Source organism: Cucurbita moschata, unplaced genomic scaffold (genome assembly GCF_002738365.1).
Source record: "Cucurbita moschata cultivar Rifu unplaced genomic scaffold, Cmos_1.0 Cmo_Scf00050, whole genome shotgun sequence".
NCBI lineage: Eukaryota > Viridiplantae > Streptophyta > Magnoliopsida > Cucurbitales > Cucurbitaceae > Cucurbita > Cucurbita moschata.
In genome coordinates, this window is record NW_019268566.1 from 1,139,789 (window position 1) to 1,155,885 (window position 16,097).

At 37.8% G+C, this 16,097-nt stretch overlaps 4 protein-coding genes across 5 annotated transcripts; 2 read left to right on the forward strand and 2 right to left on the reverse strand.

Moving 5' to 3' along the window:
- The first annotated feature begins 927 nt into the window (after positions 1–927).
- LOC111435810 (probable polygalacturonase) lies at positions 928–4,179 on the forward strand. The gene is made up of 5 exons (XM_023073371.1): positions 928–1,470; positions 2,679–2,799; positions 2,899–3,073; positions 3,170–3,240; positions 3,422–4,179. Exons 1-5 carry the CDS (start codon positions 1,141–1,143, stop codon positions 4,060–4,062), a joined length of 1,338 nt encoding a protein of 445 aa, XP_022929139.1. The 5' UTR covers positions 928–1,140; the 3' UTR covers positions 4,063–4,179.
- A 2,238-nt stretch (positions 4,180–6,417) lies between these two features.
- On the forward strand, positions 6,418–8,886 carry LOC111435831 (KAT8 regulatory NSL complex subunit 3-like). 2 transcript variants are annotated; one of them, XM_023073404.1, is made up of 6 exons: positions 6,418–6,737; positions 7,223–7,284; positions 7,414–7,546; positions 7,639–7,711; positions 8,114–8,179; positions 8,544–8,886. In XM_023073404.1, the coding sequence occupies exons 1-6, from the start codon at positions 6,577–6,579 to the stop codon at positions 8,757–8,759; spliced, it is 711 nt and encodes a 236-aa protein (XP_022929172.1). In that variant the 5' UTR covers positions 6,418–6,576; the 3' UTR covers positions 8,760–8,886. The 2 variants fall into 2 exon arrangements, with proteins under 2 accessions (XP_022929172.1, XP_022929173.1); XM_023073405.1 differs by having other exon boundaries at positions 6,639–6,762.
- Positions 8,887–9,536: 650 nt separating this feature from the next.
- LOC111435592 lies at positions 9,537–10,789 on the reverse strand. Its single transcript, XM_023072998.1, has 3 exons — positions 10,375–10,789; positions 10,067–10,084; positions 9,537–9,980 (listed from the first exon to the last, which is right to left on the reverse strand). The coding sequence occupies exons 1-3, from the start codon at positions 10,730–10,732 to the stop codon at positions 9,799–9,801; spliced, it is 558 nt and encodes a 185-aa protein (XP_022928766.1). The 5' UTR covers positions 10,733–10,789; the 3' UTR covers positions 9,537–9,798.
- A 3,414-nt stretch (positions 10,790–14,203) lies between these two features.
- On the reverse strand, positions 14,204–14,862 carry LOC111435738. Its single transcript, XM_023073240.1, has one exon. The coding sequence runs from the start codon at positions 14,742–14,744 to the stop codon at positions 14,280–14,282; it is 465 nt and encodes a 154-aa protein (XP_022929008.1). The 5' UTR covers positions 14,745–14,862; the 3' UTR covers positions 14,204–14,279.
- Positions 14,863–16,097: the final 1,235 nt, after the last annotated feature.

The window sequence follows — 16,097 nt, forward strand, 5'->3', positions numbered from 1 at the left end:
AAAAAAAAAAAAAAAAAAAAAGTTTTAATTTAGGATAATTTTGATTCTAACTATTATTTGTTTGAGACATGTTATCTTGTTCAAACATGTGAACTGTCTGCATTAGAATGTAATAAATATCGAGTTAAACGTCCGACATTTTATTAAAGATTTGAACTTTTGACATCTTGTTCAATAATTTGGATATCAAAACGTCACGTTCCAAGGATCTGGTGCACATAGAACAATATAATGTGGAATCGAGTTAAACCTAGCTCTAGTATTGGAGTTCGGTTGACTACAAAAAAATAGCTCAATCCATCCCGTGTTTTACTCAAAATGCTAAAAAATCTCTTTCTCGTCATACTTTCTCTTCTTTCCCATGTTTCTCGAGGTTGAATATTCAACTTTGAATTTGTGAAAAGTGTTCGACTATGAACTCATCGAAGGTATTTAGCTGGTAGCTTCTCGAACATCGTGAACTTTCATGAATTAACCCTCTCAACAACTAAGAGATCCATTCGAGGAACACGGGGACTAGTTGAAGTACTGAGCCTCACAATATTGTGAGGAAAAGCCTCTATATAGAATGAAGTCAGGGAGTTCCCTTCGTCTCAGGATACTCTAATATTTATTGAGCTTTCTAGGAGTATATCGTGGATTTGGGCTTTAATGACCTGGCCCAATAATTTGGATTTGATTTTTTTTCGATATTGGGCCTAACCCATTTGAATTTGGGCTTTAGGTCAAATTGTTTGTAGGCCCATTTAAATTTGGGCTTTGGGTCAAATGTGTGTCGGCCCAATTGAAACCACAAGATTGGATTACTATGGCTCCTAAAAGTAATATTCATTTGTTTCCACTGTTTGGGTATCATTTCATTTTGTCAAGTTTTTTTTTACAAAACGACAAAAAAAAAAAAAAACGAATAAATAAAAATTTTAATATATTCTGATTCTTCACTAAATTCTTCTGGGTTCTGATTCTCTGCCATTTCCATTGATTAACAACTCCCAAAGCTTTTCTCCATTTCCACCTTCCTTCGATCATTCTCATCTGCATACTTCCGATCATCTTCTTCTTCTTGAAATCCTTGCTTAATTCCGCCGGAAAAGCGTCTCTCCGCTCCTTTCTGCTTGTTTTCTTTCCCATTTCTTCACAATGTTGCCGTTTTCCCTCTTCATTTTCATCCACTTGGCTACTCTTTTGCCGTCTCCATTTGCCATTGCTCAGCTCACTACCTGCTCCGGGATAGTCCCCATGAATTACCGGAACGACAAGATTTCCATTACCGACTTTGGGGGAATCGGCGATGGCCGCACGTTGAACACTAAAGCATTTCGAGCTGCGATTTATCGGATTCAGCATTTGAAGAGAAGAGGAGGTACCTTACTTTACATTCCTCCAGGAGTTTACTTGACCGAGAGCTTTAATCTCACTAGCCATATGACCCTCTACCTCGCTAAAGATGCTGTTATCAAAGCTGTTCAGGTATCTAAATCTCTCTGAAGTTCATTGTGATTCCGCTAATTAGTGTGTGGTTGTTGTTGGATAAGATAATTTCCTTAATTTTTCGCTGTTCTGGTTCTCTTGCTTAGTTTTTGTTGGAGATTATGAGTGGTTTCTAAATCAGGGGATGGGATTTTCTGAACGAATGATTAAGCTGTGGGTCCGGAATTGAAATTGCAAGAAGTGGTGGATGGGACTTTGATTAAGCTATGGCATGTGCATCCACTCTAAATTAATACCATTACATTGATTGGACCCTTGACAGTCTGTTCTTTGTCGGGCCCTGATGCTAACTTTTAATAAGAATGTGATCCATTTTAGTTGATTGGTCCATTCAAAGATCTTAAATTCTAATTTGTGATTATTATTTTGCTGATCTGCACATCAATTTGAGCAAGCTAAATTGTTTGTCACTTAGATGATATGTTTAGTGTATAAGCTATGTCAAAACATTGGTGGGTTCTAGTTACAATAATAATGACAACGTTGTTAACTAGTTCTACTAATTACTTGTCTTAATTCATGTCTATTTCAGTTAGCTGAAAGGGAAAGGGGTCTAATTTATGCCATTTGGTTCTTTTCTTAATGTTTGTTTTTCCTTTTGTTTTCCCCATGGGAACGTTACCTATTTCTATAGTACTTGAATTTAATACTTGTAGTGTTCAGATTTTGAAATTAGAACCGTGTATTTTGAAATTATAAAGGATGCTCCGTTTCCCTCTCCAATCGATGTGGGATCTTACAAACCACCCCTTCTTTAGGACCAACGTCCTCTCTGGCACTCGTTCTTCTCTTTAATCGATGTGGGATTTCACAATCCACCCTCAGGATCTAGTGTCCTCGCTGGCCCTCGTTCCCCTCTCCAATCGATGTGGGATCTCACAATCCACCCCCTTTGGGGCCTAGTGTCCTCGCTAGCACACTGTCCGATATTGGGCTCTGATATCATTTGTAACAGCCCAAGCCCATCGCTAACAGATATTGTCCTCTTTAGGCTTTACCTCTCGGCTTCCCCTCAAGGTTTTTAAAATGGCTATGCTAGGGAGAGGTTTCCACACCCTTCCTTTAGAGCCCAACGTCCTCGCTAACACTCGTTCCTCTCTCCAATTGATGTGGGATCTCACACTCCCACTCTACCTGCATCGTTTAAATTTCTATAGTAAGCTTCCAATTTTTGCTTGGTTCTCCAGGGTTCTTCAAATTGGCCAGTAGTAGCTCCGTTGCCGTCTTATGGAAGAGGGAGGGAGCGTCCTGGAGGAAGATATGTAAGCTTTATTCATGGAGATGGTGTTCATGATGTGGTGATCACTGGTATGAACTATCAAATTCTTTTAAATATGAAAGAAACTGCAAACATGGTTCTTGGAAAAGTTATGGATACTGACAGCCCGAGTAAAATTGTTGTCGTAGGTGAGAATGGGACTATCGATGGCCAAGGTGATGCCTGGTGGAACATGTGGAGGACAGGAACTCTGAAGTTCACTAGGCCGAATCTTGTTGAGTTTATCAATTCTTATGATATCATCATTTCCAACGTTAGGTTCCTGAATTCTCCGTTTTGGAACATTCATCCTGTTTATTGCAGGTATCAATCGTGTTACAACTCCGTACAATTGCTCGCTCGTAACGCGTTGAAATACGACTAACAATGTTCAACATATTTGTTCAATTCATGTTGCAGTAACGTTGTTGTCAGATATGTCACGATATTGGCTCCTCGTGATTCCCCGAACACCGATGGAATTGATCCAGGTGCAGTTTTGGATCCTTGAGTACACATCATGTAGTTATTAGCTTCTCCTGCCCCTACCCTGCTCCTGGCCAGTCCTGGTCACAAGAGCTATATGCTTATTATGAGTCATGTTCAAACTTCTCATACTCTAAGCTTTGTGTATCCTTGAAAGTGACAAAACTTGCAAACTGATGCTCACAGATTCAAGCAATAACGTTTGCATAGAAGATTCCTACATTTCAACTGGAGATGATCTTGTGGCTGTGAAGAGTGGATGGGATGAATATGGTATCGCTTATGGTCGTAGTAGTTACGATATTACCATCCGAAGAGTTTCGGGGTCCAGCCCGTTTGCTGGAGTTGCAGTAGGAAGTGAAACCTCCGGAGGAGTGGCGAATGTATTGGCAGAGCACCTGAACTTTTACGACATGGGAATTGGTATCAACATCAAGACGAACATCGGTAGGGGAGGATTCATAAAGAACATAACTGTGTCGAACGTCTACATGGAGAGATCAAGAAAGGGTCTAAAGATTGCTGGCGATACCGGAGATCATCCAGACGACAAGTTCGACCCAAATGCTCTTCCGATTGTCAAAGACATCACGATTAAAAACGTTTGGGGTGTGAACGTACAGCAAGCAGGTTCCATATATGGCTTGAGGAACTCTCCATTCACCGGTATATGTCTTTCGAACATCCACCTTCGTGGTGCGACGAGGCCGAGATCAGTACCATGGACTTGCTCGTATGTAAGTGGTGCAGCTCTCTTGGTTAGTCCATGGCCATGCTCGGCGCTCACCAGCACACAGCAAGATGGTTCGTGCTCTGCTAACTTATAAATACATATACTATTAGTTCCTTACACGTGGGAAGATTTAGCTTTCTCAGTTTGTAGTGACTATTTCATTTGTATGGTAAGTGTGTATGATATGAATCATAATGATGTTCAATTTCCTGGTGGAAGTAATGAATTCAAAAGATTATTCGAGATGACATCGATATAAATTCACAGAGTATAGTTTAAGACTATTTGGTGGATCGTTTGCCAAATTATGGAAATAAAAAATTATAAATTAAAACTAACATTTAATAGGTGTTGCTTTGTGGGCTGGGCCTCCAGATTCTTTTAAAACCCCAATATGCACATCTTTTGGACCTCAATGGAACGCTTGCTTCATACGTGATGCTTTGTACGCTGGGCCCACTCCAGCCTGTCCAGGACAGCCCACTCAAGCATGTCCGGCCTTACTACCCAGCGTGTGTCGTGTAGCCCACTCCAGCGTGTGCGGCCCAGCCTACTACAGCGTGCGCGGCCCATCCCACTCCAGCGTGGAGGTGGGAGGCGTGAGGCCCAGCCCACTCCAGCGTATGCGACCCAGCCCATCCAGCATATTGGGCCCAGCACTCTCAAGCGTGAGCGGCCCAGCTCATCCAGCGTGTCCGGCCTTACTATCCAGCGTGTGTCGCCTAGCCCTCTCCAGCGTGTGCGGCCCAGCCTACTCCAGCGTGCGCGGCCCAGACTATCCAGCGTGAGCGGCCCAGTCAACATATAAAATTTACTTCGTTTGGACCTAACTAACTGGGCCTCGATATTCTTTTGAAAGCCCTATATTTACATCGTTTGGGCTGGGCCACCAGATTCTTCTGAAAGCCCAATATTTTCATCGTTTGGGCCAACTAACTGGGCCGCTTGTTACTTTGTGGGCTGGGCCTCCAGATCTTCTGTAAGCCTCATATTCAATCGTTTGGGCCTATATAACTGGGCCGCTTGCCTCATAAGTGTTTGCTTGTGAACTGGGCCTCCAGATTCTTCTAAAGCCCAATATCTTCATAGTTCGGCCTAACTAAATGGGCCGTTTGCCTCATAGGTGTTGCTTTCTGGGCTGGGCCTCCAGACAATTTTGAAAGCGAATATTGACCTCGTAGGTGTTACTTTCTGGGCTGGGCCTCCAGACAATTTCTTTGTGGGCTGGGACTAGATATTCTTTTGAAAGCCTTATATTTACGTAGTTTGGGCTGGGCCTCCAGATTCTTCTGAAAGCCCAATATTTTTATCGATTGGGCCTAACTAACTGGGTCGCTTGTTACTTTGTGGGCTGGGCCTCCAGATCTTTTGTAAGCCTCATATTTAATCGTTTGGGCGTAACTAACTGGGCCGCTTGCCTCATAAGTGTTTCCTTGTGAATTGGGCCTCCAGATTCTTTTGAAAGCCCAATATGTACATCGTTTGAGCCTAACTAAATGGGCCGCCATCCTCATAGGTGTTACTTTCTGGGCTGGGCCTCCAGAATCTTTTGAAAGCCCAATATTGACTTCGTTTGGGCCTAACTAATTGGGCCGTTTGCCTCATAGGCATTTCTTTGTGGGCTGGGCCTTGATATTCTTTGGAAAGCCCTATATTTACATCGTTTCGGCTGGGCCTCCTGATTCTTCTGAAAGCCCTATATTTGTATCGTTTGGGCCAACTAACTGGGTCGCTTAGCTTATAGGTTTTGCTTTGTGGGCTGGGCCTCCAGATCTTCTGAAATTCTCATATTACACCGTTTGGGCCTAACTAAATTGGCCACTTGCCTCATAGGTGTTTCCTTGTGGGCTGGGCCTCCAGATTCTTATGAAAGCCCAATATTTACATCGTTTGGGCCTAACTAAATGGGCCGCTTGCCTCATAGGTGTTTGCTTTCTGGGCTGGGCCTCTAGACTCTTTTGAAAGCCGAATTTTTACTTCGTTTGGGCCTTGCTAACTGGGCCGCGTGCCATATTGTTGTTTCCTTGTGGGCTGGGCCTCCAGATTCTTCTGAAAGTCCAATAATTTTATCGTTTGGGCCCAACTAACTGGCCGCTTGTCTCATAGGTGTTGCTTTGTGGGCTGCGCCTCCAGATTTTCTGATTGCCTAGTATTTACAATGTTTGGGCCTAACTAACTGGGCCGGTTGCCTCTCAGGTGTTTCTTTCTTTGCTGGGCCTCCGGATTCTTCTGAAGCCCAATATTTACATCGTTTGGGCCTAACTAACTGGGCCGCTTGCCTCATTGGTGTTGTTTTTAGGCTGGGCCTCCAGATTCTTCTGAGTGTTCAATATTTACATCGTTTGGGCCTAACTAACTGGGCCGCTTGCCTCTTAGGTGTTTCTTGTGGGCTGAGCCTCCAGATTCTTCCGCAAGCCGAACATTTACATCGTTCGTGTCTTACTGGGCCATTTGCATACGAGTGGGAAACCTCTGAAGTTGCTTGATTCAGTAAACGAAGAACATTTCTGCTCGTGATCGCTCAGTTTGGCGCCAAAGTTAGCTCTGTTCAGTGGGTTTTGTTAGGGTTACGTTTGATTTGGGGTTCGGTTTCCGGTTCCATTCAGCAATGGATTCGTCACCTCCTTCAAAACGCCGGCGTAAGAACCTCAATTTTGATGATCCCTTTGAGACCTTACTTGCAACATCTTCCTCCGTTAATAGATTGTCCCCTGTCGTCGTTTTCGCTCATGGTGCTGGTGCCCCTTCTTCTTCTGAATGGATCATCAGGTCTTTCTCGGACAATTTCTTTAACGTACTCGCTTTAACCCTTTTCGTTTCTTCTAGTTTTATTTTTGGTGTTTAATTTAGTTGATGAACTCGGAGAACTGTGGGGCAAGGGTGATAAGAATTTAGGGTTGAATTCGGATGAAATTGTGGGTTTCTCTGTATAGTTCTTCTTTCAACATTCATTTGTTTTTAGCTTGAAATCTGATGATTCCCCTCACTCATTTGAAGGGTGCTTTCTTCTTCAGTTGAGGAAATTGTGAATTCTTGCCTGGAGTTTCAAGCTGAATTTGTTATCCCCATGGAGTAGAATAAGCATGCCTGTTACTATATTTCTCTTTCTTTTTGCATTTGACGATGTTTTCTAAACCATTTCTTACCTCTTATTTGATATTCAAATACTTGCAGTGTGGTTTACTTTTATCCTGTAAAACATTTTTGACCAATTAGTTGACTTGTGAAGATTATAATTTCTTGATTTCATCCAGATGGAAAGATATGTTAGGCAAGGCACTGCATGCTGTTGAAGTTGTCACCTTTGACTATCCATGTGAGTACTTAACGCTTAACACTTAACACTACAATGATAGATGATTGTATACCTTTTACTATGTTACTTGGTATTGAACATAATGGACTCAAAATTAGTTGTTTCTTTCAATCAATTTTCACCTGGCAGACATTTCTGGTGGAAGGAAATCTCCTCCCAAGGCAGAAAAATTGGTTCCATATCATACAGAAATTGTCAAAAGGGAGATTGCAAGGTACCCTGGGCACCCTTTGATTTTGGCAGGTAAATCAATGGGTTCGAGGTAATAACTTTGTTTGTTTGCTTGCAGTCTTGCTAGTTTTAAGAGTTCTCCATTGGGTAAAAGTGGTTTTTACTTATTTTATTCATTCGCAGAGTAAGTTGCATGGTAGCTTGTGAGGAAGGCATTCATGCTTCTGCAATTATTTGCTTGGGGTATCCCTTGAAGGTTTGAGATTGTTTATACATATCATATTGAAAAAGCGTTCAGGCTTTAGGGTAAATAAACTGTTTTGCGTTGTGGTTTATGTTGCATCTTGTAGATGGCTATCTATCAAGTATATATACCGATAGTTAATCCTGGGACAACCTGACCTTTTCATAGGAACTTTAGTGGGCAAATAAACTTGTCCTCCTAGTTCAGATGTGCAATAAGTTAGTGACAAATGACTACTACATGTTGGATGTGGACTCGTACTCAAATTGAAGTGTTCGGAGTAAATAGTTGTCATTTTTTTTATGGGTTTGAAAGATATTTGCGAGTAGGAAAGGCAATGAAGGTGACATATTATGATGTACGATTGAAGCTTCAAGCTCGTGACGATTAATCATGTAAGTTGTGTGTTTCTAGGGCTTGAAAGGGGATGTGCTAGACCAGACACTGTTGCACGTTACCGTTCCTATCATGTTTGTACAGGTACCTCTTCTTTACACAACTTAGATCAACAACTGAACAATGTATGCTGCAATATTCTCTTCTTTAAGATATGAAGCATAACCCACATCTTCTATGGCAAAGAAATTATATAGCTCTGGATCTACTTTGGTTCCATGAGGGAACATTATAGGCCATGTTGGATAGAGTTTGCTCTTTGGCACCTATGCCGTATAACTATCGTAATGCTTTGTTGAGAACGGTATACTATTTTCTTTGCTCGCCTTTTGTTGAGTGCACGTTGCTACAATGATCAACGATAGAATTCTAAGGAAACATAGATTTTTTATTGAAGTTCAATCTTTTATAGTTGTGCCATTTATAATCTCGTGATTATGCTATTCAGGGTAGCAGGGATGCTCTGTGTCCTTTAGAGAAGCTGGAGGATATTCGGAAGAGGATGAGATCAATCAGTGGGTTACATGTTATTGATGGTGGTGACCATTCTTTCCAGATTTCAAAGAAATACCTTCAAGCCAAAGGTTTGAGTAAAGATGAAGCCGAAAATCTTGCTGCTCAAGCCCTTGCTACTTTTGTTTCTGGGTTTCTTGGATGGCTTTAGCTAAGCTTCTTTCGCTGTATAAATGTGTCTTTTAGAGGTCGATTTTGTAATATAAACGGTCGTAATATCGAGCGTATAAATTTGTCATCTGAAATTATGTATGCTAGTTTTATGCCTCTTTCTTTTTAACTTTGTTTTGATTAAGAGTAAAAGGTGTTGTTTTACTAAAATTGAAATGACCTCAAGAATTTAGGGAAAATGTCATTTTATGCTTTTAGATTGATCCCAGGTTTGAAATTTAATCAAGTATTTGTTTAGGGTATATATTCAAGAAAAATGTTGTAAACATTGATAATTAAAAAATAAGATGAGAAGTCATAAGTGAAAAGAGCTATATGTCACGGTCATGCTTGTCTAAGATGTGTTGTCCATGGTTGTATGCTAAAAGCACTTGTGTTATAAGTGTACGACGTTTCGACAAAATCATGTCTACGTCTGATAGATTTGAAATGTCTCAAAATGTATTATAGGGAATGCTACTTATCGTCAATTCTTCGTATCCAAAGTTAAATGTTATCTAAGTCGTTGTGTTGCCTTTTCGCTTATAGCCATTACTCCATTCCTTTCAAATCTTGCTTTCTAACTTTCTTTCTAAAATTTTTCTCTGCCCCGTTTTCTAAAACCTTCTAAAGCAGGGTCAGAGGTTTGGGTATATGTTGGCTGACTCACTCAATGATGAGAGTGAGCGTCGTACAATCGTTTACAAACGTCAAATAAAAATACGATCGTGACACCATACACTACGTGGAACAACCAATAAAGTTCAAAAAAAGATGGATTGGAACTCTATGAATTCATAATAGTTCCTTGTAGCTATTGTTACTCAGATAAAGTTCTTAATAAAAAGCTATAAACTAGAGTGAAGAAACCGTGTATTAGATAGCAGTATGGCTGCAACAGTAAAAACATTAAACTAGTCCACAAGATTCAGATTACCTCGTTAATCGAATATCTCAAGACAAGAAAACTTGTTTGAGATTCAAATCACTCTACCAGCAAGATCGATCATGTCTAATTTGAATGATTCTAAACAAAGAACTCAAGCTTTCTCTTTCTCCAACTCGAGAACAGGCGAGGAAGTAGAGATTTCATCCTTCTCATACTTCCTAAGAGCTCCTCTCAAACCCAACACAATGAATAGATTTGTCAGAGTGAGAAGCGATTCAGCCCCTCCATGTAACCAATCGACATTAGACAAGGAGGTTCCATATTGAACCTTTGCTGTTCCAAGAGAGCAAAACCATTGGAAATTAAGCAAAAAAGAAAGCCATATGAACAGAAAATGTTGTTTGATGAGCTATAATTACCATATATTCCAGCAGGAACTGCAGAGTTGTGCCCAACATGAGTCGAAATCAAGTAATTATCAGCAATGAACAATAGGCGTTAGGTAAACTTTTCATTCAACAAAATGGATACAAACGGGTAGAAACATCCGAATCTAATCATTCAAAGCTTCAAAATCAGTGGTAATTCATAGACGCACATGCCAATTGCTATAGAATTTCAAGAACTTTTGCGATCAATTTCAATGGATACTCAAAACAAAAGGGAACAGATATTCACATCGAACTGTAAATCAACTTAAAACCTAAAACAAAGGAGATAAACTCACTGGTAGCGCCCACGAAGGCAAGCAAGAAATAGAATCCGAAGAGAGTGAGCTTCGGTGCCGTCTTCGATTTGGTGATGAAGTACAAGAAACCGATGTACGGAAACAGGGAAAAGGCAAAGATCTGTGAGGCTACGCTCTGAGAATCGATGTTGGGCGCCCATGGATCCACAGGCAAGATTGCCGCACAGATAATCCCGTTTCTTCTACTGATGAAGCTTCGGTTTCTGAGAGGATGGCGCTCAAGTGAAATCCGGTGAGGGATTGCTCCGACATTGGGCGGTGAAGGAGAAGAACTCGGAAAAGTTGAGACAAACAGGGAGGTTGGAGCTTGACGAAGAGAAGAGAGATGGGTTATCATCTTTGAGATTTTCAGCCCCAAAAATTCAGAAAACGATTTTGGCTAATAAAATCAGAGTTCAAAAGGAAAAATAGAAGGATTTTATTGGTTTGAAGTCTGACGTGGAATTATTATAACTCAAATCAATTTCATTATTTGGTCGTGTTCTAGAAATGTCTGCTAATCGATTGTATAGTAATTTCGATAACAAAGCCGCCTTTGACTCTTCGCTTAGTAAGCCTCCGAGCTTTTGAAGAATTCTGCTTGTTCCAGACCTTGGTAGCGTTGGCGAAGGGTTTCACAAAACTTGTTCTTCAGTCTAAGATACATTTAGGCCATAAAAGTTAGGGGTGTACATTCAACCCGGTAACCCGACAATTCGGACCAACCCAACTCGAACTATAAGGGTTGGGTTGGATTGGATTAGGATTTCGGGTAGGGTTGGGTTCATTTTTCTGAACCCGAACGGAATCAGTTCGGTTTCGAGTTCATGGATAAAAGTTTCGATTAATCCAAGCCAAATAAAAATATCTAAAATATATTAAGAATGCATTCATATTAATGGATTTGCCAGGGTGGTATTGAGTTCAAATACAAAAAAATTCACATTGGAGTTCCACTCTTCTTAATTTTTTTTTACATTTTGTTTAATTTTTTTATATTATTTTGTTATTTTATTGTTTTTAATTTCTTAGTTTCTTTTATATATATATTTTATAAATACCTTAATATTTCGCACGGTTTTTAAAACACTTTATAATAATTGTTTATTTAATTTCATAATTACATGATTATTTTTTTTACGTTAACTAATTCTAAAAGAATGTCGGTATTTAATAGTTTCTTTTATATATATATATATATATATATTTTATAAATACCTTAATATTTAGTACTATTTTTAAAACACTTTATTTCATGATTACATGATTATTTTTTTTACGTTAATTAATTCTAAAAAAATGTCGGTATTTAATTGTCTTTAATTTTATGACAGTGTTGAATTTTTTTACGTTAACTAATTCTAAAAAAATGTCGGTATTTAATTGTCTTTAATTTTATGACAATGTTGAATTAGGTTAAATTTTCGCTCATTGTATTTTTTTAATTTTTTATTATTATTATTATTATATATTTAATTTATTATTATTATTATTTTTATTTTTTTTTTTGTCAATAACTATAGATGAATTTGTGTTTGTTTGGGAACTTTTAATATATTTTATGTAGGATTGGATAAATAAAACTTAAAAAAAAAATTCCGAAAATAGAGGGTTGGGTTGGGTTGGGTTGTAGAAAGTTTCGGGTTGGGTTGGGTTACCCATCCAACCAACTTGAACTTTTGGGTTGGGTCAAAAAAATCCTCCAACCCGATCCAACTCGGACCATGTACACCCCTAATAAAAGTTATCGATATATTGTCGCTTTTTTGTAGGGTGCCACAGTCGAAAGTATGTTTTAAAGTGATTTTAATTACACTCTTGGTTTGAGTTTCGAGTGTATTAGGTACTCAAACTAGGATTAGGTAGAATTAGGTACTCGAACTAGAGCTACGTAATCACCATTACTAATCAAAAGCATGTCCTTACAGACTGGAATTCATAACTCTGATGATTAAAATTAAATCACATATAATCATGATCTCCTGAAATATTTATCTTCTCAATTAACAAATTTATTAAAATAGATAAAATATTTTGCAGGCTAATCTAACCTAAATTCATTGAATATGATACCTCACTTGAATACATTAATTTTACAGGTTAGGAAAAATTGAATCCCGAGAAAAAATGACCCTTATCAAAGGCAAAATTTCTAGTTAATAATGAAGCTTAAAATGATTCTCGGAAACCTTATAAAAACATGTATGAACACGCTTATGTTCTACAAACAGTTATTAGGATCGGAATCAATCTACACGAAAGTAGAATAAATTTATAGGTTTTTACTTCATTAATCATCTTATAATAAGATCTTAATAATTAAATTAATAGCAATGGTAAGATTATATTTCATTAGGTTAAATAGATACAATTATGTATTGTGATTTCCATATAGTTATTGCTTCTAGTTGGGTTTGCAACTTGCACGACCTTTAATTAGTAATATGGCCTATTATGTCTCCATCAGAAATAATTTATATAATATAAGGTGAGAGTTGGATATTATATTTAATGATGCATAAAATAATTTCTATATAAGAAGACATCATATATTTATGGCTAAATTATGAGAAGTTTTATTTTTATCTTTAAATTTTAAAATTATTACAAAAATGCCCTTATGCGGCGGAAATATATATATATATTTTCTATTAAAATAAACGATGACTTCTAAGAATGTTCATAAATTGAGTTAAGTTAGGTTGAAACACTTTTTTGACCTAACTCAATTGTTCGTAATTTTTTGAACTCAAACAATTTTGGTTAAATAATAAATTCAACCCGATCTAAGTCTTAAATATTTCGACTTATCTAGTCATATTTGATATAATAAATGTAATAATAATAAAAAGAAGTTATTGTTTTGGATTTGAATTTTGCATTAAATAAAATCACAAAGTGACTAAAAATTAAAGTCACTTCCATCCCCCACTACCATTAATATGGGCTATACCTAACTCACACATCATAAATATTTTTTTGATAATTTAATTTTTTTTAAAACTATTTAAGATATATTTTTAATATTTTTAAATACTTTTATAAAGACTAAAAAAACAAGCTTTCTATTTATTTAAAAAATAATAAATAGAAAGTAATTTTAAAAAATCCAAGCTATAATTTAGAAAGTAATTTCCTTTTTTTTAAATTGACTAAGTGAAAATTAATGCGAAAAAATAAACATAAATTTTAAAAACAAAAAAATGAAATTAGGTTTAACAAACAAAATTACCTAACATGGAGAAGCTTGAAGATATTATTTAAAAAAAAAAATTTGTTAAATGACAAATTTGCCCCTCAAATGGAAGCTGTATTGAATATGCCTTATTAATTACAAATTTCATGCCGTATTAGTAGAGCTGTATATGTAATAACCAAGTTTCCTTCTTTAAGGCTTGCCTTAAAATACGGGTTGCATCTTATTGACAGCTAAGAGAGGAAGGACAAGAAGGAGATTTTTCTCTTTTATTTTTTCCATTTTTTTTAAAGAAAATTTGTTGCTCCGTTTCATAACTATTTTCCTATTAATTTTATTAATTCAAAGTAAAATAATTAAAAAAAATTATTATAAAAAATTTAAAATTTTTATTTTTAAAGATGAAAATCACAAAAAATTGTAGAAACTAGAATAATTTAAATATATATATATATATATATATATACTATGATCAACTACGTTTTACTTCATTATCATAATTTTATTGATTCGAAATTAATTTTTTAATAGCAATTAAAAATATTAATAAAACAAAGAGTTTTAAATATTACATAAAAACCTAGAAAGCACTAAGTTAATATCTATAAAAGTAAAATCATTATATAAAAGAGGAAAGAAAATAGGAAGTTTAATTGTTAAAAATTATTGATTAAAATTATAACGAATTTACATATTGAAGAAGGCTTCTTCAAGCACAAGAAATACCCATGGAAGTAGCCGCCGTGAATCTCTCGGACGCAGTTCGCCGGACCAAAGAGCCAATTTCCGGCGAGAATCCGGGGAATCCGACCTCCGGATTTGCAGAGAGCGGATCCGCGTCATCGCCATACAGAACGTAATATCCAGCATCGGCTCGTTCCGGATTAGCCTCGACGCTAGGGCTCGAATTCGGCTTGTGCCTGAATACCGATCGAAGAAATTTGTGCAGAGACCTGGAAATCTTGGACGGCCTTTTGGAAGGCGGAAGCGGCGGCGGAGGAGGAAGGCAGCGGCGGCCAGGGAGATGAGGCATGGACAAGGATCTTGAAGCAATAGCGGAATCGAGTTGGCGTTTGAGGGAATTGAGTTCGAAGGAATCGTAAAGGGAGCTTCCGCAGTCCCAGACGAGGGCGGATTGAGAGGATTTTGATTTGTTGAATTTAGGGCTTGCCATTTTTGCCTGTGAGGAAGATGAAGAGAAACGGCGAGGTGGTTTTAATGGCTGATGGAGAAAGAAACGCGTAGAAGGAGAGGTCAGAAAATGGCGTTCCCACTCTGATTGATTGCTTTTTTCATTTATTTCCATGGCCGCCATTGACTTCTTTACCAAGCTTTTCCAATTTATTATTACTTAGCTTAAATTACAATATTACTCTCTTTTTTATTTTTTTATTTTTATCGTGTTAGTTCGAAGATCGACCTTTGAAATGATTATTAATACCTTATTTATGGTGGTATCCCACATCAATTGAGGAGAGAAGAACGACTGCCAGCAAGGACGCCGGACATTGAAGGAGGTAGGAGAGGGGAACGTAGCATTCTTTATAAAATTGTAGAAACGCTGGCCTCGAAGAAGTGTATTATGAGATCCCATATCAGTTGGAGAGAAGAACGAAACATTATTTATAAGGTGTGAAAACCTCTACAAGCAGCCGTTTTAAAAACCTTGGGGGAGGGGGAGGGGGGGGAGAGAGAGAGTTTAAAGAGGATAATATTTGCTAGCGGTGGACTTGAGCCCTTACAATGGTATCAGAGCCAGACACGGGACGATGTGCTCGCAAGTTGTCAACTATTTCCTACCCGATATTTATATGCAGTAACCTGTTGTTGTCGTTGTCTTTTGTTTACATTCCCATATAACACCAATTTCAATTTCTCAACTCCTGCTTTCAAAACTCTCTTTCGAAATTCCTCTACCCTCGTTTTCTAAAACTTTATTCTTGAACCGGGGCAAGAGGCTCGAGCATACGTCGCTTGGCTGTAGGCGATGCAAGAACGAATAGACTTAACTCACTTGTTGCTGAGAAGTGAGTGCCGCACAATCGCAAGTTCGCTATCATCAAAGTACGATCGTGACAAGTGGAGAACGATTGGATGGAGAAGAGATGTGCCTATTCGTTTGGAGAAGGGTCCAACATATGACAAGTTCTCTCGATTGGAGGGTTCCTAGAGTGCTCGACATCAAGAGGTGTGCCAATTGAAGGGTCCCACATGGGGGTCCCACATGGATGGAGAAGAGAACGAGTGACATCATCCATCCCTCTTTATAAGGGCGTAGAAACTTCTACTAATAAACTTGTTTTAAAAATATTGAGAGAAAACCCGTCCATTCTTTAGAGATGAAAGTTAAGAAAAATAAGTAGTAGAAAAATAATTAATTTAATTTGATAAAGTCAAATAAAATGCTAATTTTTTGTGTTCATAATTTGATTTTGCTTCAATAATTTACCATGTTTTGGTTCTTTGACTTTGACCCAATAAATTGGGTTTAAATTTAATTAAGTTTAATTAATTCCGGAAAATCCGA